Source organism: Astatotilapia calliptera, chromosome 22 (genome assembly GCF_900246225.1).
Source record: "Astatotilapia calliptera chromosome 22, fAstCal1.2, whole genome shotgun sequence".
Taxonomy (NCBI): Eukaryota; Metazoa; Chordata; class Actinopteri; order Cichliformes; family Cichlidae; genus Astatotilapia; species Astatotilapia calliptera.
Genome location: NC_039322.1, coordinates 29,751,203 through 29,775,147, shown reverse-complemented (window position 1 = coordinate 29,775,147; position 23,945 = coordinate 29,751,203). Strand labels below are relative to the sequence as shown.

The window sequence follows — 23,945 nt, the reverse complement described above, 5'->3', positions numbered from 1 at the left end:
ATTGACCAGCTGCGAATTTAAAGGGAAAGCCTAACTCTGGTACATTGTACGCATTGTTTCACGGTGACACAGTCTTGGTATGCCAAACACCAAACCAAACTGATTGTCTTGCCCTCTTGCCGGCATTTTGTTGTTTACAGCGATGTACATTGACTTATCGAGGAATGTTTTCTTTCTTTCGTTTGGGTTCTTAAGTGCCAAGTGTTGCCATTCTGTTTCCATCCATACTTTGATTGATGTAGCTAGCATAATGTTTGCAGGAAAAAAAAAAAGAGTGCTGTTATGTTTTTGTTTTGTTTTGTTTTTCGGTTTTGTTTTGTTTTTTTGTCAGTAGAACATATTCGGATAGTGTTGTGTTTACAAAAGGTTCTGGGCCGATCATGATGAAGCAGCAGAAGCAGATGGTCAGTCGGACTGCTCGTGTTATTCGCACATTTATTTATTTGTGACAGCCTTTTTTTTTTCCCTTCTTTTTTAAATTGAGTGACACTTCTTTGATATTTCCCATCACGATCAGTTGGTTTCCAGTGTTTTCTAACCAGGAAGGATTGTGTGAATGTGTCGTGTTGGGAAGAGGTTACCCCTGAACCATTTGACCATGTTGTGATGTCATGTTGCCTACCTGGGGGGGAAAAAAAAAAAAAGAAAGAAAAAAAAAAAAAGTATTGTTTGTGGATCGCTCTGGCGTTGTGAATTCAGTTCTCAAGTTGCTTTTACAAGTTTGTGTAGAAGGAAGAGAAGGTTTTAAAAAGTGCTTTGTTTTATCTTTTTATTGCTCCACCATGTTTTTGTTTTCTTTACTCAAAGTGATGGTGGCTGTGTCACACTTTTCACTTTGGTCATCACTATTAAAGAAAGTCTTGCTGGTGGCAACGCAAAGCTGTTGAGTCTGTGTACGTGTCATGTTCTGTGTGTGGACTTTCACAGGCCTTTTACATAAAACTTATCACAACATGGGGACAGTGTGATCTGCAGAATTTGCAGAGTAAACAAGAAAACGTACCAGTCAATATTCTCAAGGAAAATATCGAAACTTGTGAGACTTGTAATTTGTATGTGCTGTTTTCTATTCACACTCATTTAAAGCAGTAGCTTGAGCTTGCTGACACCTCCCAAACCTTTAATCTGGGTTTATTTGTTTTGTTCATGTTGTTATGTCTGAACTTAGACAAAAAACACATGCCCTATAATTCAATGGTGATTTCAGGTGCTATTTGTAAATGCCTACTCTGTTTTTTTTTTTTTTTGGTTTGTTTGTTTTTGTCTCCCCCCCCCCTCCCATGTAACCTGATATAAGCTTCATTCACTCATAAGGTAGACCAGGGGGGTCAAACATAAGGCCCAGAATTAGGCAAAGACTCCAATTCAGCCCTGCTGCACAGCTTTGGAAAATGCGAAGGAGGTTATTCATGGTACTCCAAAGTAATTAGGTAATTTTTTTTTTAATTAATGATGGAAATGTTCCTTTTCTCCACCATCTACTACATAGATTTGTTTTGAGTTTTGTTTTTTTTAATAAATGGAAATAATAATCGTCCAAAGACATGCAGCTTGTGGGGATAGGTTAATTGATTAATCCAAATTGTCACTAGGTGTGAATGTGAGTGTGAATGGTTGTCTGTCCCTGTGTGTTAGCCCTGCGACAGACTGGCGACCTGTCCAGGGTGTACCCCGCCTTTCGCCCTATGACAGCTGGGATAGGCTCCAGCGCCCCCCGCGACCCTGAAAAGGATAAGCGGAAGCGAATGGATGGATGGATGGAAATAATAATGGATACAAAGGAAATGCGCTCTGTATCCATTGCACACAATACAATGTATACAATCAATTTATAAGTGCATATATATTTTTAAGAGTTGTGCTGAGAGATTTCATTACTAGAGCAACATTTCTTTATCCTGCAGAGAAAACAGACGATGTTAAGGTTACACTTCTTATGGTGGCCCTGAGAGGCCAAACGGACTGCAACTTAAGAAAACACCAGCAATAAGCAAAACGCTGAAAAAGCACACAAAACACAGCGGAAATAGGAACAACGAAAACAGAAATAGGAAAGAAAAAAAACCCCAGAAACTACTTCTTCTTATCATCATCTTAAGATATGTCAAGAATGAAATCTGTAATTGCTTCAGTTTTAGTGAATGAAATTCTAGAGATTTACTTGTCTGTTATTTAGCACTGATTAGCAGACATGCCTGTCTATTGTGCCTGTATAGTTTATAAATGCATTTTGCTAACCAAGTTGTTATACGGGCAGTCTGCCAATTCTGGGTTTATACTGTAAGAGCATTCTTTAAAATTGTGTCCTGAAAGCTATAGTTGAGGTTCTGATTTGGTCATATTTATGTGGCTCTTCCATATGAATCGTCTCTTCTTTTTTAAATTATTTATTTAGCATCCTTTCAGATACCACGTAATGTCCCATGTAACTCAAATGCAGCACCACTCCTCTGTAGTAAAGTCAGTGTTGTGCAAAAAATGATTGCTCGTATTTAAATTTCTATATATAAGTTTTTGTGTCTATAATATGTGAAACCTGTGAAATGATATCAAGTCATCTTGAGCCACAATCAACATTCCTGTAACAAGGTAGAAGCCGGACTTATCCAGTTTAAAAAAAATACCTCGTTGACATTAAAAATATCTTTTGGCCTAAGAGGACAGCAGAAATTGCAACAAATATAACAATAGTTGTGTAAACATATTTTAAGTGCACAAAAGGGACCGGATTGGTTATAATGTAAGTACAATAACACAGAGTTATGAAGATACTTGAAAAACAGGTAATTTTAATTTTATATATAACCCCCTTTGTAGGAAAAATATTACATATAAGAAACACACGGAAAGTTTTTGGCAGGCGATGACTTTTTGACACAACACCGGGATTTCTGAGTGCACTGGAAGGCACCACAGGTCCATCCTCTCTCCCCATCAGCAGTCCGGTCAACATTTCTCCTGGAACACTTCGGGGAACTTCACCGACTCTCTGCACTTCAACACACCGACATGGATGCCCTCAAGTCTGCTGGAAGAGCTATTATCCGGAGCCCAAGTATGGCGAAACAGTCGTGGACTGCCAGCAAACACAGAAGTAAGAAATACTCGTTAAATTAGCTAAAGGAAAATAAAAAAAAAAAACATAAAAAATAAAAGGTAATACCTTCTTTTTTTTTTTTACCGTTAGCAACAAATTTAAAATTCCGCCTAGCCGCAGTTTACTTTGCCTGTACCCAATTTACCTTTTTTTTCTGTGACAAATAGTGATTAATTAAGACATTTATAGGTTAACTTGACCAAACTTTGGTTTCTGTTTCACAAACGACGTATTGTGCTGTCGGCTGTCACAGCGGGTGGTAAAGACGGAGTTTGACATCTCTTTTTTTACGTCTCTTTTAGTTTGTCAAAGGAGGGTAAAGGTAAATAGTTTCTCCCGCTTAGTGTTTCTGTTCTGGGGAAACATACAGCGGTTTCTTCCTGCGGAGGATGAATAACTGTTTGCAATGCGGTTTATCATGGTGCAGGAATTTTCCGGGAATTCAAGTTATTTTAAAATGAACCACAACAACAAAACTAATTAGAAGTTTTATTTCTAATTTGTGCCATTTCTCGTGGATTATTCACGTGTTTCAAGACTGATTTTTGTGTGTTTCTCACGGTCTTTTACTCAGGTGGGAATTACACCAACTACTTCTTTTGCTTTGTGTTTCGCTAACTAAAAAGGTATTTTTGGATTTCTTGATAATCCCACCTCCCTCTTTCCGCCAACCCTGCCAGAGGAAGTTCAGAGGTCATCGTCAGCACGAGATCTTATTATATTTATATTTCCCCCATTGTATGTTGCTGAAGAGCACTTTGCCAGGGCAGGAGCAGTCACATGCAGCAGCATTAACATAAAGCTCCTTTAAGAAGGAATTGGCACCCATTGTAGGACTCAAGGGCCACTTTGTAAGCTAAATCTCACTTGATCCTGCCTGTGAAGTTGTGGGGTGGGGGGAATGACCGTGTGGCTTCCAAAGCATGAAAAGTCCACAGCCTGTAACCAAGAGGACAAGCCAGGAATGCTGCGGGGCAAGTCTGTGCACTGCCCCTGTTGGCTTCAAGTCATACTGCTGCTCTTTTGTTTTCCTTTTTTCTTTTTAAATTCCAGAAAGGCTACTGTCACATCTGCAGAGACATTAGAGAGTGACAGGGTGGATAACATAAACACACTGCATTGTTGTGTGTAACCTTAGTTGCTCACCAGGGAAAAGGCAACGCCGCAGAAATTAGAGATGGACACTTCCATATTATGCCTGCACATTACTGCGTTAATGGATGAGGCTGAGATGTTAATCTTACATCTTCCCAGCTGTCAGTGGAGAGGTGATATCTGGCTGTATTACATCTGGCAGACACTTTCCACAGTGCGAGTTTCTTCTGCCTGAGTTGTTTGTATGTCTGTGGCAGCCGTTCCGACTGGAAGTGGGCTATTCTGATTGTTCGTGGAATTAATGGCTTCCTGTAAATGTGGCTACTGACCCACTTGTCGTAGAAGTAGAGTATTGAAGTTTGGTCATAGATTACCTGGCTGCAGGGCACGCATTCTTCACCAGCACTGACCCATATCATTCATGCTGGATTTTTAGGTCTGACGTTGCCTTCATCAGAATCGTCCTACATTTCCATGTACTCGGGGTAGGGATTACTTTGGGTCAGGTGAATGCAGTACAGGGCTCGAGCACCTGAGGACCCAGGCATCATTTCCATTAATGAGACTGTATTACAAACTGTACATAAAAAGATGGTCATAGTTACTGTGACTTCACCAGTTGGTTTTAGGATACTGGTAGTTCAGCTGCTGCCGTGATGTTTTTTTTGTTTTTGTTTTTTTTTATTATTATTCTATAGGCTAAAAGGGTGTCAATAGAGGAATTGATTAACTCAGCATGCATTGCGTTCTCGCTGTTGATTTTTGTTTTTAGGTACTCTATTATATTTGTTAACCTGTCATATGTCAATCACCAGTAACCTTCTCTGTCATTGGTACTCGCTTGCCTTTAGTACAGGGTGTATCAAAAAGAATGATCAGATTTCAGAGTGCCGATTGAAAGGCATGCTGTTAGAAAGAGCGGATTCGTGAGTTTCCCATGGATGCCAGTAGGTAGAGTAACAACAGCAGTGGCTGCAGTGACTCCAGACAGCTTGACTATCATCTGGACATGTGCCATGCATCCGGGGGACGCACCTTAAGTGCTTGCCGAACATTGTAAGTGTCGTATGTAAAACTTTATATTCAGCCATGTATTTTAAAATTTTAGGTTTCTGTGACCATTACTTTAAAAAAAAAAAAAAGCTTTTTGTAATCGGATGATTCATTTAGATGAACCGTGTATAGAAAAGTTGTGATCCACCTATGTCACGTCACTTGTATGCCTCTTTGCATGTTCTGTTTTCTCACCATAAGTTTGTGTTGGGAGAAATACATTCATCTTATCTAGCTAAGACTTCATCTTCTCTGTTCTTTTGCCCTGGCTTAGACGGCCTATGCCAACAGTGTTAAGGGGACCCCCAAAGTTTATTTGTTTGTGTTGAAGACCCCTTTTTCCAGGATCCTCTCCAACAGGTGCCACTCTTTAGCTCTGACTAGTTTTCTCTGCAGCTGTATTTCTGTGGTTGCTCTAAACTGGCTGTAATGGACTTTTTGATGAATAAATATGACTTGTATTAAAATCATCCGGAACGCCATGAGGCTGAAGTTGGAGATTCAGCATGTGGCATTTGATGTGAATGCAACGGCGCTGATCAGTTGTGTTGCATTTCTTTTAGCGGTGATGTTTGCATTTAAAAATCCATGGCTCCTTTTTCCTTTACAATGTTACTGTCTGTCTTCCATGAAATCCCAAACTTCTATGGCAGGTTCTGCACCACATTTATGTAATTATTTAAATTTTATTATATTTTATTCTACTATGATATATTTAATGGCTAAACTTTACCCGTTAGCTGTTTAACTGTTATGTTGTTATCATTAAGGTAGTGGCTAGCGGCTATGGCTAGTAATAAAACAGTAACATTAATGCTAGAGCTGCACAGCCAGCGTCATCAGTCCTGCCTGTGACTAATGTTACTAGACTGTGTTATTTTAACAGGATAAACAATTTAATGGTCTGTAAAAAGAGTTAGGTTTCTCTTAAAGTCTCAAAATGAAGCTGAAAAAAGTCTGTCATCAACTAGATGGAAAACAGTAGCAACCTACTGTACCACTCTATTTGACCTGCAACGAACATATGGGAACGTCAGTAGAAGCACAACACTACAGCCTGAAAGTAATGTTGTTGTTTTGTTGTTGTTGTTTTTTTAAGCTACCTGACAATCTTAAAATATTTGTCATACACATTTACCTAAAAGTAATGATACTGTATTATTTTGCAATAGTTAGACAATTTAAAAATGCTCTCTTCGATGATGTTTTTTGTATTATACTACTTTTTTAATGTAAAATTTAAATTAAAAAAATATGTCTCATCAATTTATCACAGTTTTCCCCATTTATTTCAAAATGGTATTGCATATTTTCCCATGTATGAATTTTCGTGATGACAGTCTGCCAACCTGACCACTGCAGAACTGTGTTTGAGATATAAGCAACAATGGATGTTGAGCCAGTCAAACACTTCTGTTTGAAGTGACATCTTCTTGGGACAGTATCTCACCTGAATGCAGTTTTTCAGAATCTTGTTTAAAGTCAGGTTTAACATATGACAGCTTTACAGGCAGTAGCTGACTTTTAATTTTTTATTTTATTTTATTCATGTTCCACTTGACTGAAGTGGACAGAACCCGATTGGTCCATTTTGTCGAAAAAAGTTTAACGAACCACAGAGAAGGTTGATAGCCACCGCTGTGATGCCTGTTACCTCTCATAGAGGGTTTAGGTTTTGTTGAGCAAAGCTAATGCAAAGAAAGCCTTGCTATGTGGCTAAGTCTGCTTCATACACTCAACAGGCAACCCTGTTTGTTAATGTGAGCGTAGCCCACCAATCAGAAGGTTGTCCTTCACTGTGAGTTTATACACAAGCACCACTTCTACTCCACAGCACCCTCAGGATTGAAACTCTCTGTATAATATAAGTACTTAAATTAAAAGAAATATGTCGCACTTTTCATAGGTAAAAATCATAAAAAGTTTCACAATAAAACACAAATGTGTACAACCTATCATAACAGTGGAAAGCAAATATGTATTTATATATGTTATCATAATCCTGCTTGTGACCACTTAGCTGCTGTATGAAGAGCAGACTGCTGCTGTTGTATACAGGAAGCGTCTCCTTCTGATTTTACAATGTGATCCTCTCAAAATAAAATCAAATGAACATGCTTCTCCATAGCTGCCCTATTATGGGAGAAACAGTGTGTGACTATTTGAGCCAAATGTGTGTAACTGGTTTAGGAACTGGCCAATGTAACAGACAGGAAGCTGAACAAACTCATTAGGAGGGGTGTGTCCTCAATGTGTAGTGGGCTTCCCCCCCCCCCCCCCTTAACCATGAAGAAGCATTGCTTTTCTGAAAGCGATGAGAATGCAGTAGGACTAAAAATTTATCTCACCTTATTTTGTCTAGGTTTAAAGACCTTGCTTGGCACATCAGGTCTTTCACTGATAAACATTTCAGATGCATTCTGCCCCTAATTTACTCGACTTTGCATCTGCAGAGACTTCCAAATTGACACACTCTCACTAATGTGTTTACGTTTTCCCCACATTATTAGAATCCCAAACATAAACTCTGGTGAATTTGGGACTCTGTGCATAATAATTTGAGAGGCGTGCAGGCGTAGATCAGTGAAGGAGGGAGGAAAGTGAAAAGGCAGCAGAGGCTGAGAAAAAGATAATTTGGCACTGGAGGAGTCCAGAGTTGTAGGACCACAGTTGGTGGTTTCCCCAGTGATCCAGTGTTTGTTGTAGACACACAAATCAGCCAGGATGCAAATTTCCTGTCAGTTGGACCTTTCTGGATCAGCACCATTGTTGTCACAGTTTGCAACTAAGAGTTATTTTGCACTCTGACAAATTAAATGGCTACTCATCCATCAGTGTTGGATGTAATGGATATCTATAGAGCTGAAAACTGAGGCTTTGTCTTCCAATTTTTTCTCCTCTTTTTCTTATCTTTCTCACATTATACCAAGACTCTTCCCCCAATACTACAGTGAGAAACCAGTAAGTGATTATTTGCCACATACGGGTGTGATGTTAGTAGCAGGTCACCTGGTTTTTCTTGTTCTCAGTTGACTCGTGCACACAGCTGTTTCCTTTGACGTATAACGGTTGCTGACCTTTTATCGTCAAAGCCTTCTGCATTCTTGGGCTGATTGGTGCCTGGTACAGTCTCTGCTGCTGGTGAAACAAACTGAAAACCAGAACAGGTTCTTTATTACAAGCTCAATATTAGCTCTCCAACACTGTCAGTGGAAAACATGCACTGAAACCTGCGTCAGTGAACCACTAAAAGGATCCATTTCTTCTTTGTGTAAATTAAATGTTTTGATGTCTAAAATGGAAAACATTAATATCTGCAGTTACTAGCATTACATTTGTTACGTTTTCCACTCACTATAATTTATTACTTAATGTAACACATTTATAGGAGGCAGTCGTGGATACTGAGAAAGGATTTTCTCAGTAATCAGTGTGTTGTAGACTTTTTGACCTGGTTACATTTCAACATAGGTTTCAAAGACTCTCTGATTCCACTTCTCTCATAAAATGAGCGAAACATGAAATGTTTACCAAAAGAGAAGCTGAACTTATTTGTTATGAAAATTAAATTTGTTTTCAGCTATTTCCAGGTGGCCTATTATGCTTTTGTATATTATTGTTTTCTGACAGTGATGGACGCTCATGTTAAATAGGGTCAGCGTTTGTACAAGCTCAGTTTTTCTTTCTACACTTAGCTCTGTGTGACGTAAAAGATTGGGAGCGTTCTTCATATGATCAGCTGCTTTACACATAGATTGAATAGGCCTCCTCTTGGCCACTCTTATAACAACCAATTGCGTCAGGAACGTTACAGAGTAGGCATGCTGAAAAGTAATAATAATCAATTTTTATTTGAAAGCGCCTTTCAAACTTTCACTTAACAATAGAATAAAATACATTAAAGAACAATAAATACGAAGAAAAATAAGAAAACAAAAGCACAAGGTAAAATAAATAAATAAACAAACAGTGTCTTCTGTCTGCTCTTGGAACGTCCTCTAGCCTGTGTTCCAGCTGTTTTGAGGCCTCAGAGGTGATGATTAAGTGATATTTTGACAGCGTGCCCTGACAGCTTTAGTTGCTTACACAAATCGACTTGACTTGATGGTGTTTGCTGGTATTGATGACTGAGGCTACCTGCCTCTGCCTTCAGCACCTTGGTATTGCTATCCCCCAGAGCCTTTGGGCAGCTGCTGAGAAGATGTTCCAAAGAGCCTCTTCCAGAGCAAAGGGTGCAGGAGGGTGTCTCACTCTTTCACCAAACTTCATGCACTGCCTGCACCAGGAACAGGACCCACTTTAAGTCTGCATGCATGATGTTTCCCCAGGTGATCCTGTACTGCAGGATACCTCCCATCTTGTTCATGCTCCTCGTTGCCAGAGCCCCAGTGTTCTGCCAATTTCCTCTTCCTCTACACCTGCTAGGATGTCTTCCTAGAGTCTGTGGTGTTCCTCCTTGAGTTTTGCTTTGTTGACGTGGGTCTGAAGTGGGAACTAGTTAACCCAAATTCACTCTACTTATCACCATGGTGCCCACCAGTGCCTTTTGTCTCAGGCGTGATTCTGCTTTCCCAACTTTGGATCTCTTGGCACTGTTAACATAAACTCCAGCTAATGATGCTCTGCAGTCCCTGTACTTAAACGCTTTGTTTGATAATTTTGTAGCCGATATTGTTACTATAAATAACGGCCTGATGATAACGATGATGATGATGATATCTGACGCTTTCACACGTGCTTTGGCTGTGTTAATATGAACACCTGTTTTTATAACAGTGTACATGTGACGGAAAATCACATTGAGTTTCCTTCTAAGACTTTAAGATCTTAAGATCTCTTGGTCCAGTTTGTGTAGTCTGCATTCAAAATGTATGTGTGTGAATATGTACCAGCATGACTGTGTGGTATGTACTACATCCCAGAGGAGGGAAAGGTTAGGAGGGTGAAATTCTAGGTAATAATGGTGGATTGAGTTTTTTCCCCCTTCCTTCCCCCCCCCCCCCCCTTTTTTTTTTTTTTCTCTGATGAAAGTGCAAACAGTATTACAGGTTCAGGGTCGGCCAGCGCCACACAAAACCTGATAAGAAATCACACAGAGGTAGAAGCTGTTCCTTCAGTAGTTACACTTTAAACAGTCTTTTTCAGGGAAATTTTAAAAATGGAGACAGTAATGCACTTTGAGAACGACACATGATTCATGCTGTTGGAGAGATCGCTGATGTTACCACGCTTTCCTCTTATCACAGCGTGTCACAGTGCATGTACAACTTGCTCCAAACTCTTCATGTTTTTTATTGTCGAGCCCTATAAGCTATTTGGAAGATGAAATATTTACTTTACGCCTCAGCACCTCTGACCTAGATACCCTGTTTTGCCTTTCCTCTTCAGCGAGGGAGCACATGAAGTGAGCCAACTCTAAGTTCAACACAGACTGTTTACATTTCTTCTGATTTGTGTTTTTCTCAAAGTCTTTGAATGTTGCACGAGCCTTATTTATTTTGGAACATGAACCCTGGGAAAAAGCAGATAAATATTTGATGTTTGCAACGCTTGATGTTTGACAAGAACGTCGTTACAGTTGATCAGAGTATCGGCCGCTCCCGCTCTTCTCCGCAGAGCTCCCAGAGAACTGGACAGACACGCGGGAGACAATCTTAGAGGGCATGACCTTTAATCTTCGACATCTTGGCATGACACTGGTGGACCAACCCAAAGGAGAGGAGCTGTCAGCAGCTGCTGTAAAGAGGATTGTTGCCACGGTCAGAGATCGCTCATTCACAGTTTACTTTATCTCCACTTTTGACTGCTCTGCTTTGATTTCCTGCCAAAATCAACAACAGCAGTGTAAGAAAAACAATCCAGTGGCTTTTAAGACTACCACTTTAATTATTATCATTATTTTTTTCTTAAAATTGTTAAGCTCTCTTAAATTTCACAAACATACTGACATTAAGGCTTTCATCATGTCCTCACCACCGTCTGCATGTTTATAAACTCTGGATCAAATTTAGTTTAAAGCTGCTCTCTGTATCTTACTGTGCCTGTTTCCATACATCCTCGCACTAAATCCTGATAAATAGTAAATGTAGGGTTTTTTGAAAGTGTCTGGTGATTAATAATGTACAATGTTGTCTCTAGCGTACCACCGGAAATAGACATTGTAGAAGAGCTGAGTAGTATGTAAGCAGTGTGCGGACGTTTTGCATTTCGGTCATAAAACAATCATCAGTTTCCGCTGCGTTATTTTCCCCATGACAGGCTAAAGCCAGTGGGAAGAAACCTCAGAAGGTCACTCTTAAGGTTTCTCCTCAGGGAATTGTCCTACATGACAGCTCAACAAATAAACTCCTGGAAAACGTGTCCATATACAGGTATGTGTAGAATGACTGGTTTTGTAATTTTATTTCATCACTTAAGTAATTTGAAATAGATTCTCCTTGGTGGGTGTCATTGAAACCAAAAAGTCACATATGAAAGTCTCAGACGGGTTCCAGTGTCGGTACCGTGACCTAAAGGTCCAGTATAGGGGTGTGTACTAGGAGGCTGAGGGGTTGCCAGTGTTTACTCATTTTTAAAAAAATCAACATTGTATTAATCTTTGACAAAAACATACTAACACGGCAGGTCAATCCGTCTTCAACTGTTTTTTTTTTTCTTTAGTCTTTCTGTGTAAATCTCATTCTTGCTTCTGGAAAGTTTGAGCGTATTTGTGCTGTCAAAAAAAAAAGCGTTGGATCTCTGTACGCTGTTTGTCTAACCTGTTGTCTCTGGTCTGCAGGATATCCTACTGCACGGTGGATAAACTACACGATAAAGTCTTTGCTTATATCGCACAAAACACCCTGAATGGAACCCTGGAGTGCAACGCCTACCTCTGCTCAAAGAGGAAAGTGGTGAGTTTAGAGCACGTACACTACCAGTCATCTGAAATGGTTTTCCAACAGTCTTGAAGGATTTGCCAGAGATGCTGAGCACTTGTTGGCCCCTTTGCCATCACTCTGCGCTCCATCTCATCCCAAACCATCTCAACTGGGTTTAGGTCAGGTGACCGTGGAGGCCATCTGGTGCAGCACTCCATCACTCTCCTTCTTGGTTAAATAGACCTTACTCAGCCTGGAGGTGTGTTTGGGGTCATTGTCCTGTTGAAAGATAAGTGGTGGTCCAACTCAGCGCAAACTGGATGGGATGGCATGGATGCTGTGGTAGCCATGCTGCTTCAGTGTGCCTTCAATTTTGAATAAATCCCACAACACTGTCAGCAGCAAAGCACCCCCACACCATCACACCTCCTCCTCCATGTTTCATGGTGGGAACCTTTCATGTAGAGATCATCCATTCACCTTTTCTGCTTTGCACAAAGACACTGCAGGTGGAACCAAAGATCTCAAATTTGGACTCATCAGACAAAAGCACAGATTTCCACTGGTCTAATGTCCACTCCTTGTGTTTCTTGGACCAAACAAATCTCCTCTGCTTGTTGCTTTTCCTTAGTCGTGGTTTCTTAGTAGCTATTTGAACACAAAGGCCTGATTTGTGCAGTCTTCTCTGAGCAGTTGATGTAGAGATGTGTCTGCTGCTGGATCTTTGTGTGGCATTTATCTGGGCCCTAATCTGAGTGGCTGTTAACTTGTGATTTCTGAGGCTGGTGACTCAGATAAATTTATTCTGGGCTGGGCGGTCATCATGTGAACTAGTTTCATTGTCGTGCTTGGTTGATGATTTTTGCGACTGCACACATTGAAAGTTTTAGCAATATTCCAGGCTGACTGACCTTCAGTGCTTAAAGTAATGATGGACTTTCACTTCTCTAGCTGATTGGTTCCCAACCCCATAAAGAAGGCAAGAAATTCCACAAATGAACCCTGACATGGCACACCTGTGAGGTGAAAACCATTTCAGGTGACTACATCATGAAGGCCAAATGTTTGCACCGTCAACAAAGCGAAGGGTGGCTGCTTCGAGGACTCTAAAATAAAAGACATGTTTAAAGTTATTTATATATTTTTTTTCTTTGCTACATGATACCATATATGTGGCTTCATATATTTGATGTCTTCAGTTTGCATCTAAAATGGAGAAAGTAGTAAAAATTAAGAAAAAACATTAAATGAGAAGGTGTGTCCAAACTTTTTAACTTTTCAGTTTAAATTCAAAGTTTCTCAATAACTCAAATATTTAGCATATCTTCCTCTGTGGCTGTGGGGGATCATTACCTTCCTGATGATGTAATGACCCACATTCAGCCGTCATTCGTCCTGTAACTGGCTCTCTCGAGTGTCTTGCTGTCACCATAGCTCTTCCTCTTCATCCCGAAGAGGAAATCCTAGAAGTTAAGCTCCTGTCGTCTTCCTGTCTTTTCCTTGGTGTTGAAAACAGAAGGGCACTTTTCCTCTCATCTTACTTGCTTCCTCACTCCGCTCTTTTTTTTCTCCCAGGATAACATGAGAATACTCTGCTTCCTTAATATGTGCTCCTCTATCTACCAGTGGGGTTCTGAAGAGATTTGGGATGACCTCTCTGTGTCCTCTACTCAATGAGAGGAGTGCTTCAAGACTCATAGTTCAAAATAATACCTTTTTTAAAAAAATGACATGACAATGACATAAAGTTGGAAAAAAACTGCTGGTCTTAAACTAAAAAAGATAATAATAAAGAGAAGTATATGAGGACCACTTTAAAAAACCAACTAAAGCAGGGAAATTAAAGTGAAAGCGAGCTTATGAGGTTAATAATGTGCTGAACAAAGACACATTTTTGTAGTTTTTCCTCTATACATTGTTTGATTTTTAAAAGAAATAATCAAAATATGATTGAAGTAAAGTGAGATTGAAGTGCAGACTGTCACCTTTTCAGGGGTTTAATAAAAGTTTCCATTAACGGCTCAGCAGTTGCAGCCATTTTTATTCAGTCCCCCATTTCCAGAGGCTTAAAAGTAATTGGACAGTTGATTGTCATGCAGTTAAACCCCTTGAATTTAAGCTGAAAGTCTGCAATTCAATCAAATAATAATTAATTATTTGACTTAAAGCCCCAAAGTGACCTTTTTTCTTTTATGTGACAGTGACGACGGACTGTGGACAGAGATCAAGAGCTATCCTTTTTTGTACTCACATCTTTCAGTCATATAAATATAAAGCATTACTGTTGAATGGCAACATTTTATAACCATTTTTACAGCTGTCCATGTTATAAATATAACTTTGTTACCTGAGATAAAGCATTTAGTGTTGTAAACTACATGTTCTATCTTGATGGTCATGCAAAGTTTTCTTGGACGGTCAACAGCAGTCAGAGAAGCAGACTTCTTTAAGTTAGTGCTCTGTTTTTCATCCTCTGTTTGTGTCTTTTTCTCCTGTCCTCCAGGCTCAGGCTGTGGCGCTAACAGTAGCCCAGGCCTTCACAGTAGCTTTCGAGCTCTGGCAGGTGTCCAAAGAAGGTAGGCATCGCACACTTCTCCATTCAAGTCCTGGAAATGACACGCGTATAGGCACCGTCTGTGGAGGGGTTGTTTTTATCAAGAGACTGTCTGTGTTTGTCCTTGTTTCACCAAATATGTTGATATGTGCTGTAAACAGGTCCTGACCTGCTTGTGTTGTTTCCTCTTATCTGATTTTTAGAGAAAGGGAAGAGAGCAAAGTCTGGGTCCGCTGGAGAGGCTAGCAGCAGTTCTCATTCAGAGAGATCGAACAGCTTTGGGAGTTTGAAAGGGACAGGTAAAAAAAAAAAACAAGATGCAAAGCATAAAGGAGCTGTAGCCACATGAGGTCATTTGTGTTATGTAGTCATTCACAAATGGTGTCAAAAACCAAAAAAGGAACTTGGCAAAGTTGTTTTCTTTATCTTTTTTGGTTGCAAAATGAAAGCATAAAATTTCATCTAGTAATTTATAGAAATGGGACGATACCACTTTTTTATGTCCGATACCGATATCATAAATTTGGATATGTGCCGATACCGATATGAATCCGATATAGTGTTTTTTAATCAATAAAACAGTTTTTTAAATATCTTGCTGCATTTTGTATAAGTTCATACTCAAGTTTAAATAAACAACAACACTAAAGCTATTCTGTTATACCTGTATGTAAAAAAAAAAAAAAAAAAAATACACTGCACCCAAAATATTTCATAGTTCAGTAATACTGATCAATCTAATAAACTTAAACCTGCTCCATCCTCCCTATTCTGGTATTTTAAAGAGTACTTAGCAGAAATCTTAAGCAACCTAACTAATAGGGTTGCAAACTCCCAGCAAAAAAAAAAAATAGGGAACCACCCCCCAACCTCCACCTCATGATGCTTAATCGACGTAATCAACTTTAATTTGATGCAGTGTGAAAAAAAAAATGCACAGAAAGAAATTATTTTTGAAAAATAATTAAATAGATTCAACATCTTCCTTCAACAGAACTGCAGACTGCACAGATGGTATCTTCCCAAAGGAAAAAGTAATATAGCTTACTAGGGTATATTAGACTTAACAGTTATTATATACAGTAATGGACTTTGGGTGTAAGATTCAGATAATTATTGATTAAAAGCTAGACATTTTAAATGAGAATAAGAAAGAAAAGTATGTCTTTGTGCCCCCTCTTCCCTGTTCATGCCCTATCGGCCCCCCTGGCTAAACTTTGCTAGATCCGCCCCTGGACAGTTACCAGCCGTCAGCTGCGTAGAAAAAGATCCTGGTGTAGAAAGTAATATTAAATAAATTCTAACAACAGCTTATCAAGCTTAAACGTGCTGCTGTTGTTCAGCCGCTGGTTTCCTCTTTCTGGCGCGAAGTGGGCAATAAACAAACAAGAGAGACGGAGTCGTGACAGAAAAGCCGATCAGCTGATCATTAAGCAGTTTCATGATTGAAATAGCAGCAAGAAGAGGCAGTCGCTCCAGGTATTGGTTGTTAAGCTTAACGCGGGAATGCTTTACAAACATTCAGAGATGAACTTACACACTTGCTTTACTTATCTCTGGGATAACCTTCTCAGAGATGAAATGCTGGTTTGGTAGCAGGCTTCAAATACACACAGCTGCTCTATCACACTGCTCCGACATGCTACGGTTATGAGCCGAGTTACGCCGTGTCGCAAGTTTTGTGAGGTGCTTTTTTTATATTTAATGGATCGGATTACTTTTTTTTTTTTTTTATTTCTCTCCGATATCCGATCCAGTAATTTACGTCAGTATCGGACCGATACGGATACGTAATATCGGATCGGTCCATCTCCAGTAATTTATATTTATTATATTTATTACTGATGCTCATGTGGAAAACAGACTTCAGGCAGTATTAAAACTTTAGACCCTCCTACTGTTCGTACACAGAGGTCTGAGGGATCCACTATTTTCTGAAGCTTGATTGGTCAGTAGGTGATTTCATACTTGTTGATCTCTAATGTGAGAGCAGGGTAGGTTTGCAGCATAAGTTACCATAGCGATGTCCAGGTAACCCAGTTTCCTAGATAAGACAAAATTCTGCTTTGTAGCACAGGCCTCTGGTCGTTTTTTATAATCTCACTGACATGTGGTGCTCATCATTTTATCCAGTTTGTAAAATTCTTAAATTTCCCCACAGAATTTCATTGTGGGTGTTAAAGAAACACCCTCTATGCTCACAACAAACTTTACGAGGGGCTTTGGCCCCGTGTTTGTACTTTCAGGCAGCACATACAGGTGATTGGTCCAGTTTGTGAGCACAAGCCATGTTGTGTGGCCTAAAGTTTTCAGCTTTAGTTCTACGTACTGTTCACAGAACGTGATCAGCTGGGAAATAAACCTCCATGGCACATCTGCCTTTTTTGTTTTTCACAGTAGAGGGTATGTGGTGCTTCAGGCTTTTATTCGTCAGCCCTTACTGGTTAAAATAATTATTTTACGCCTGTAGTCCCATGGTCAAAGAGTTATATTCCCGCAGACACACAGGCTTAATAGACGTCTGGCCTCTCTGTTCCTGTGAGAATGTAATCCTTGCTTTTGAAACTGGAGGTTTGTGACGTTGGCATTTAGCCTTTCACAGATATTACATGGCTCAATGCAGCACAGTTTGTGAAACAATTTATTGTAACCAATTTCAACTAAAATCTAACTAACTGTGAAACCAATTTATTCATGGCTATAGACATAAAAGGACATGGAAAACCTTTGCATGCTTTAACATTATATTGCCACAGAGATGCAGAAACAGACATGGCACGATGGTCTGCCCCATCATCATTTTTAACTGCTCCCTCTTGTCACTTCATCCTGGTGTGGAGGCTGCACTGTGTCTTGCTCTGATCTGTTATTATAACACCAATCAGTTGTCATTCCATCTCTTTTCTATTAGATGTGGCTACAGATATGTTGTTGGATTTGGAGAAGAGTGTGAATGTGGCAGTGGAGACCAATGGAAACATCGGAGAGGATCAGCTGGATAACCACAGACAGACCTCCGAGTCCAACAACAATCCTGCCTGGGTGAGTCCGTCCTCTCGCTTTGTCTGTGTTGACTGTGAATCTCTTACAAATGACCCTTTCTTTCATACTCCGATGTTGACCATCCTCAGTTTGAGAGTTGGATTTTTCCCGACTCAGTTTGGATCTCCAGCTTTTGGAAAGATTTGCTTTAAATTTCCCCTGTTTGTGCCAGCACCACACACATATTACATGCTTTTCCCTGAGTTAATGTTAAGGACTGATTGCTTTTCTTGCAGAAAATAGAAGATGGTTTGGATGAAGCCTTCTCCAGGTGAGATATTTGATTCTAAAGTCTTAAAATAATCTGAAATTAATCCTAGGTGATTTTCTTTGATCCCTGTTCCCAATAAAACATCCCCAAAACACAAAATCTGCCTCTACCTCTGTACTGTAGTTCCTACTTGTACTGCTTGGCTCTATGTCGCCACTTACTGGTGATTTCAGTGTACTGCAGACCGCAAACCCTCCGTTCTCTGACAATATAAAAATATAAATGAAGGGATAATCTCAGTAGAGGTTTGACAGTTGGTGAGAAATGATTTCATAGCTGAACTTTAAATTGTCCTCAATCTGCTGTGTGTTTGTGTCTCCAGCTGTGCTCTGGATAGCTATGGTTCATTTCCAGGTAAAGTTGAGCAATTGTTATCACAAGCCTTACATAGAGTGGTAGTCCCAGTTACTAACCTGACATCAGTCCATTTCATTCAATCACCTCCAAACCTGAAAACCCAGATTACAGGTCAGAGACGCGAGTCACTCGGGGTAACACAACCTCCTCCGTCTTTTATTTCCTGTCAGATGCCTTTGTTGTCGATGGATTTTGTGTTTGATTCGATGTATTGAATTTCAGTCAAAATGAAAAATGTTATTATCTCAACCCATTTCATCATCACCACAAACATGACTGTGTCTGTCTGATAACCCTCCTCTGTGATGTGTAGTGTGTGTTTTGGCTGAAGCGGTGGGGATGGTGCGACTCCACTCCACACAGCGGGGCTTTTGTCCAGCAGTTCCCGTGTCTGAAAGTGGAGCAGTGGGTCACTTGAACTCATTTACGGATCAACACCGTTTATCCCGCAGCTCAAATGAAGTGAATGTGAAGTAATCCCACTGACCTCTACCCAGACTCTGCAGACATTGTTATCCCAGAGAGAAAGGGATGTTTCAGACATATCGGAGCAGACTGAGGGTGTAGTTACATAAACGAGTCTGAGAGGCTGAGCTGCAGTGAATTAAAATCAGCAGAAAACTGAATGCTGGGAGTCGAAACAGCTCTGCTTGCTATTAAGCCCTGAGGGTCGAGAGGATAAGAGTAGGAAACAGAATGACGGCTAGTTTTTACTGTTTACATGAGCTGCTGATGCCTTCTTGGTTCTTCTATTTTATTTCACTTCATTCTGATGGAGGTTGAAGGGAATTTCCTTCTTTTTCTGCCTCAATATGGAAATATCAGTTTACTTTTAATCCCAGCTCTGTTCAATCTAATTCCAGTTTCCAGGCAGAGGTTTTGTTTTTGCTTGGTTGAGACCATATTCAGCGCAACTCTGTCAACAATCAGGGCTGTGTTGAACTCATTGGTCCCATTTTAAAGAGACCAAAAGCAGTGATGAATTGAGCTGTTTCCAAATGTTTTAGTGGATTTGTTCAGGATTATTTTGTCTTTTGTAACCAAAAGCTGCTGTTTTTTAATTTTTTTTTTTAAAAAGCTCTTTATTTGAGTATTAAGAAACAGACCTGTACATTACTGGTTTTGGTCTTTTCATGGGATTGGTTCACACCAAAATAGAAGAATTTCTGCTTGCTTGCATTCTTTTAAAGGGGAGCTGTTGTTGACGGTTGACGGTTGTTTCTCTTTCCCTCAGACTGGCAGTGTCACGTACTAACCCCCAGGTCCTGGACATTGGGGTGACCCCCCAAGATTGGCTCATTGAACCAGACTGGGATGGCACCAATGGAAACACTCCCAACACTGTCAGCCCATTTGAGGATGACTTCTTGGGCTTCTGACCAGAGTCAACAACTAAGAGGGGGAGGGGTGGTGGTGTCTTCCTATGAATTAACCAGATATCAGTGTGTATTTAAGATGAGTTTACTGTACATCTGCAAGGGAATGAAGGGTTGTGAGCTCAGAGATGAAGTTTGCCCTCTCCACCTTGTTGTACTCTTCACATGAGCAGTTCTTCCTCTTTCTTTGTGGAAACAGCACAGGCCGCTGCCCCTGTGCACCAAAGCAATAACAGCCTTTAATGTTACCCCATCTCCTCCCATATTACACTGCACAGCGTTACTACTAACTTATGTTCTTCTGTCAGCACTTGTTCTCCTTTGTTTACTTTGTTTTCTTGTTTCTCTTGTTTCTCCCTAATCAGTGTTTTTTTTTGTATGTGTTTAGTTCTAATTTATAGTTGAATAATTATTTTTTATGAATAAAGTAAGTATTTATTCTGACTAATATACAGACAGTAACACCGGGCCTTAATAACAGCAGGACAATCAGCTATTCTCTAAGTGAAATCTGCTTTGGTTGCAAAAAATTACAGTTGTTTAATGTTTATAATCTTGTTGCACTTGTATTTATATGAAATCTCCCAGCGACTCATTTACAACACGCTGTAAGCTTTGCTGTTTCAGTGCAGCAGTGTAACAGTGCTGAATGTAGCCCAGGTATGTTCACAGTCTATTGTGGCCATTTCATTTTGCTGGAAATATTCCAGTGTTGTATAGAAATAAAATGTAATCATGAATATATAATTTTTATAGCAGTGTTTTGGTCTGTATTCATCTAAGTTTAAGATTACACTAGTTAGAATCATCAGAAGAAATGGAAGACATATAATATTGATATAGATATCTTTATTTAGTTATTTCTTTTGAAAGATTTCCACATTGAACATTTCCATATTGTTATTGCTCCACTTCACAGGTTAGACTCTTTATTTTTCTCATGCTGGTTCAGCTCCTCAGCTTAGACACCTTTGGATAGTCCTTTCCCCTTTTTAAGCCCACTGTCTTTCCATTGGCTACTCATCATAAACAAGAGGTTTGAAGAGAAGGTGGGTGGGGCTTCTGTGGTCAAATGCAGACATGGTCATATAAGGAATATCTGCTCTCATTTGAGGAGCTGTCTGAACCTTTTTGTGTTGACTGTCACGTCTATTTGATCCATAGCAAGGTTATTATCGTTAACGAAAACTAGAAGTGAAAAAACATTTTCGTTAACGGAAATAAAAATAAAAACAAAAAAAGGAAAACTAACTAAAACTGTAATGAGTGTTCACAAAATTAACTGAATTTATAGCAAAAATGTGTTTAGTTTTCGTTGATGTGTGCGTGTCGTACAATAGTCAAGGGTGAAAATGAAGTTTAGTTTCCAGATTTTTTTTCTGGCTGTCTCATTATGCCAGCAGGTGGCCAGTACGTTAGTCGAGTCGTCTGTGTTGCTGCTCCGTCCACGCGCAGAATCATGTCAGGAAAAGTCGGGAGAAAGCGCCTGAGTCCAATTTGGGATTACTTTGAATATGACTGTGTTTTGGATAAAGCAAGTGTCTTGTAGTGGAAAGAGACAAATTATGAGGGACATTTCTAAAGGGAAAAAATCCCACAAACCTTAACGCGCAGTTGAAAAGCTCACATAAGAAGGCTAACCTAGCATACCTTGAGAAGGGAGCACACTCAACCCTCATTCACAGAAAACAGAAGCTAACCCCAGGCAAGGCAAGCGTGATGCATCCCGGGACAACAGGACGGGGATATCTACATAACTGTGTGAGTCAATTGCCTTAAAAAAGTTTATCAATTCACTTGAACCAAAATTACGAACACCCGGTGCTGCAAGAGTTAAGTCTCATTTGGGCCAAGATATACATTTTATAGTTGCCTGGTGTCAATGACTTGTGTCAAGCCAGCCTCCAATTCGAGACTTGCAGTCAAGCCAGCCTCCAGTTTGTTTTACGTTCCCTGTGTATTCAAAGTATTAAGGGAATGGATGTGGAAACCGGATTTCAAAATAAAAGCCAACTTCGAGTGAATTAACAGGTATGTTAAGAACATAATAACATATAATTTAGGCTTTTTTTTTTTTTTTTACAAACTCTAATGTTAGATCTATATGACACAGCCTTGTACCCTAATTGTGCCCTGTCACTATCAAGGCCATCTTATTTTGGATTTCAAAGTAAAAGCCCTGTGAATCTTCATTTTTGAACTACTCTTTCAATGACTTAATAATGCTCTTAAAAGCAAAAGTCGTATTTCCAAATACTATTTGAACTTTATATCAACACTTTCCAACCACAGTCTTTTTACAGTGATACCATATCAATATCAAGTCAGTCTGATTTTGCCTTTCATAGTAATGGCTCTTTGAAATTGTCCATAATTGACTTAATCTTCTAATGATTCAAAATGCTCTAAAATGAAAAATTCTTGTTTCCACAGGGTAATTCCACCTTAGATCAACAGTATACAGCCCCACAGTGATACCATATCAATATCAAGTCATTCTGATTATGCCTTCCAAAATAAAAGCCTTTTTAAATTGTCCATAATTGACCTAACTTTCAGTGATTTCAAAATGTTTTAAAATGGAAATTTCCTGTTTCCACAGGGTAATTCCACTCCAGATCAACAGTATACAACCTCACGATGTTACCATATCAATATCAAGACATTCTGATATTGCTTTAAAAAATAAAAGCATTTTCAAACTGCCCATATCTGAGTTGCTCCTGGAACAATTTCAAAATGCTCTAAAATGGCACATTCCTGTTTACACAGGGTAATTCCACTTTAGATCAACAGTATACAGCCCCACAGTGATACCATATCAATATCAAGTCATTCTGATTATGCCTTCCAAAATAAAAGACTTTTTAAATTGTCCATAATTGACCCAACTTTCAGTGATTTCAAAATGCTCTAAAATGGAAATTTCCTGTTTCCACAGGGTAATTCCACTTTAGATCAACAGTATACAGCCCCACAGTGATACCATATTAATATCAAGTCATTCTGATTTTGCCTTCCAAAATAAAAGACTTTTCAAATTGCCAAGATACGACCTACTCTTTTAAAGATTTCAAAATGCTCTAAAAGTGAAAATTGCTGTTTCCACAGGATAATTTCACTTTAGGTCAACAGTATACAACCTCACGATGTTACCATATCAATTTCAAGTAATTCTGATTATGCCTTCCAAAATAATGGCCTGTTGAAAATGCCCATAATTTACCTAACTTTCAGTGATTTCAGAATACTCTAAAAAGGAAGATTTCAGTTTCCACAGGATAATTCCACTTTAGATCAACAGTATCCAACCCGACAGTAAAACCATGTAAATTTCATGTTGGTCTGATTTCGCCTTTCAAATTAATGGCCCGTCGAATTTGTCCATATGTGATATACTCTTTCAATTATTTCAGAATGTTTTAAAAATGAAAATTGCTGTTTCAACACATATTGGGTTTTCATTTTGAAAAGCAAAATCAGACTCAATTGATTATGACAGAATTGAATCATAAAGATGATGTAAAAGGAAGCTGAAATTGCCACTAGGTTGTAATTGATAGTACGTTTATATTTTAAGTCTGTGGAAAGATGTCATTCTAAATAAAGAAATTACAAAACAGCTTGCAAACCAACCATGACATCTTTCCACAGACTTAAAATATAAACGTACTATCAATTACAACCTAGTGGCAATTTCAGCTTCCTTTTACATCATCTTTATGATTCAATTCTGTCATAATCAATTGAGTCTGATTTTGCTTTTCAAAATGAAAACCCAATATGTGTTGAAACAGCAATTTTCATTTTTAAAACATTCTGAAATAATTGAAAGAGTATATCACATATGGACAAATTCGACGGGCCATTAATTTGAAAGGCGAAATCAGACCAACATGAAATTTACATGGTTTTACTGTCGGGTTGGATACTGTTGATCTAAAGTGGAATTATCCTGTGGAAACAGCATCTTTCAATTTAAGAGCATTTTGAAATCGTTAAACGAGTAGGTCGTCTACGGGCAATTTGAAAATACTTTTATTTTGGAAGGCAAAATCAGAGTGACTTGATCTTAACATCGTATCTCTGTGGGGTTGTATACTGTTGATTTAAAGTGAAATTATTCTGTGGAAACAGAAAATTTCCTTTTTAGAGCATTCCGAAATCACTGAAAGTTAGGTACGTTATTGGCATTTTCAACAGGCCATTATTTTGGAAGGCAAAATCAGAATGACTTGAA

General features: G+C 39.2%; 1 protein-coding gene across 1 annotated transcript; it reads left to right on the top strand.

The window, feature by feature from the left end:
* The first annotated feature begins 2,794 nt into the window (after positions 1-2,794).
* ldlrap1a (low density lipoprotein receptor adaptor protein 1a) lies at positions 2,795-20,070 on the top strand. Its single transcript, XM_026156453.1, has 9 exons — positions 2,795-3,094; positions 10,862-11,004; positions 11,504-11,616; positions 12,024-12,138; positions 14,609-14,681; positions 14,863-14,958; positions 17,571-17,701; positions 17,938-17,972; positions 19,564-20,070. The coding sequence occupies exons 1-9, from the start codon at positions 3,010-3,012 to the stop codon at positions 19,706-19,708; spliced, it is 936 nt and encodes a 311-aa protein (XP_026012238.1). The 5' UTR covers positions 2,795-3,009; the 3' UTR covers positions 19,709-20,070.
* The last annotated feature ends 3,875 nt before the right edge of the window (positions 20,071-23,945 follow it).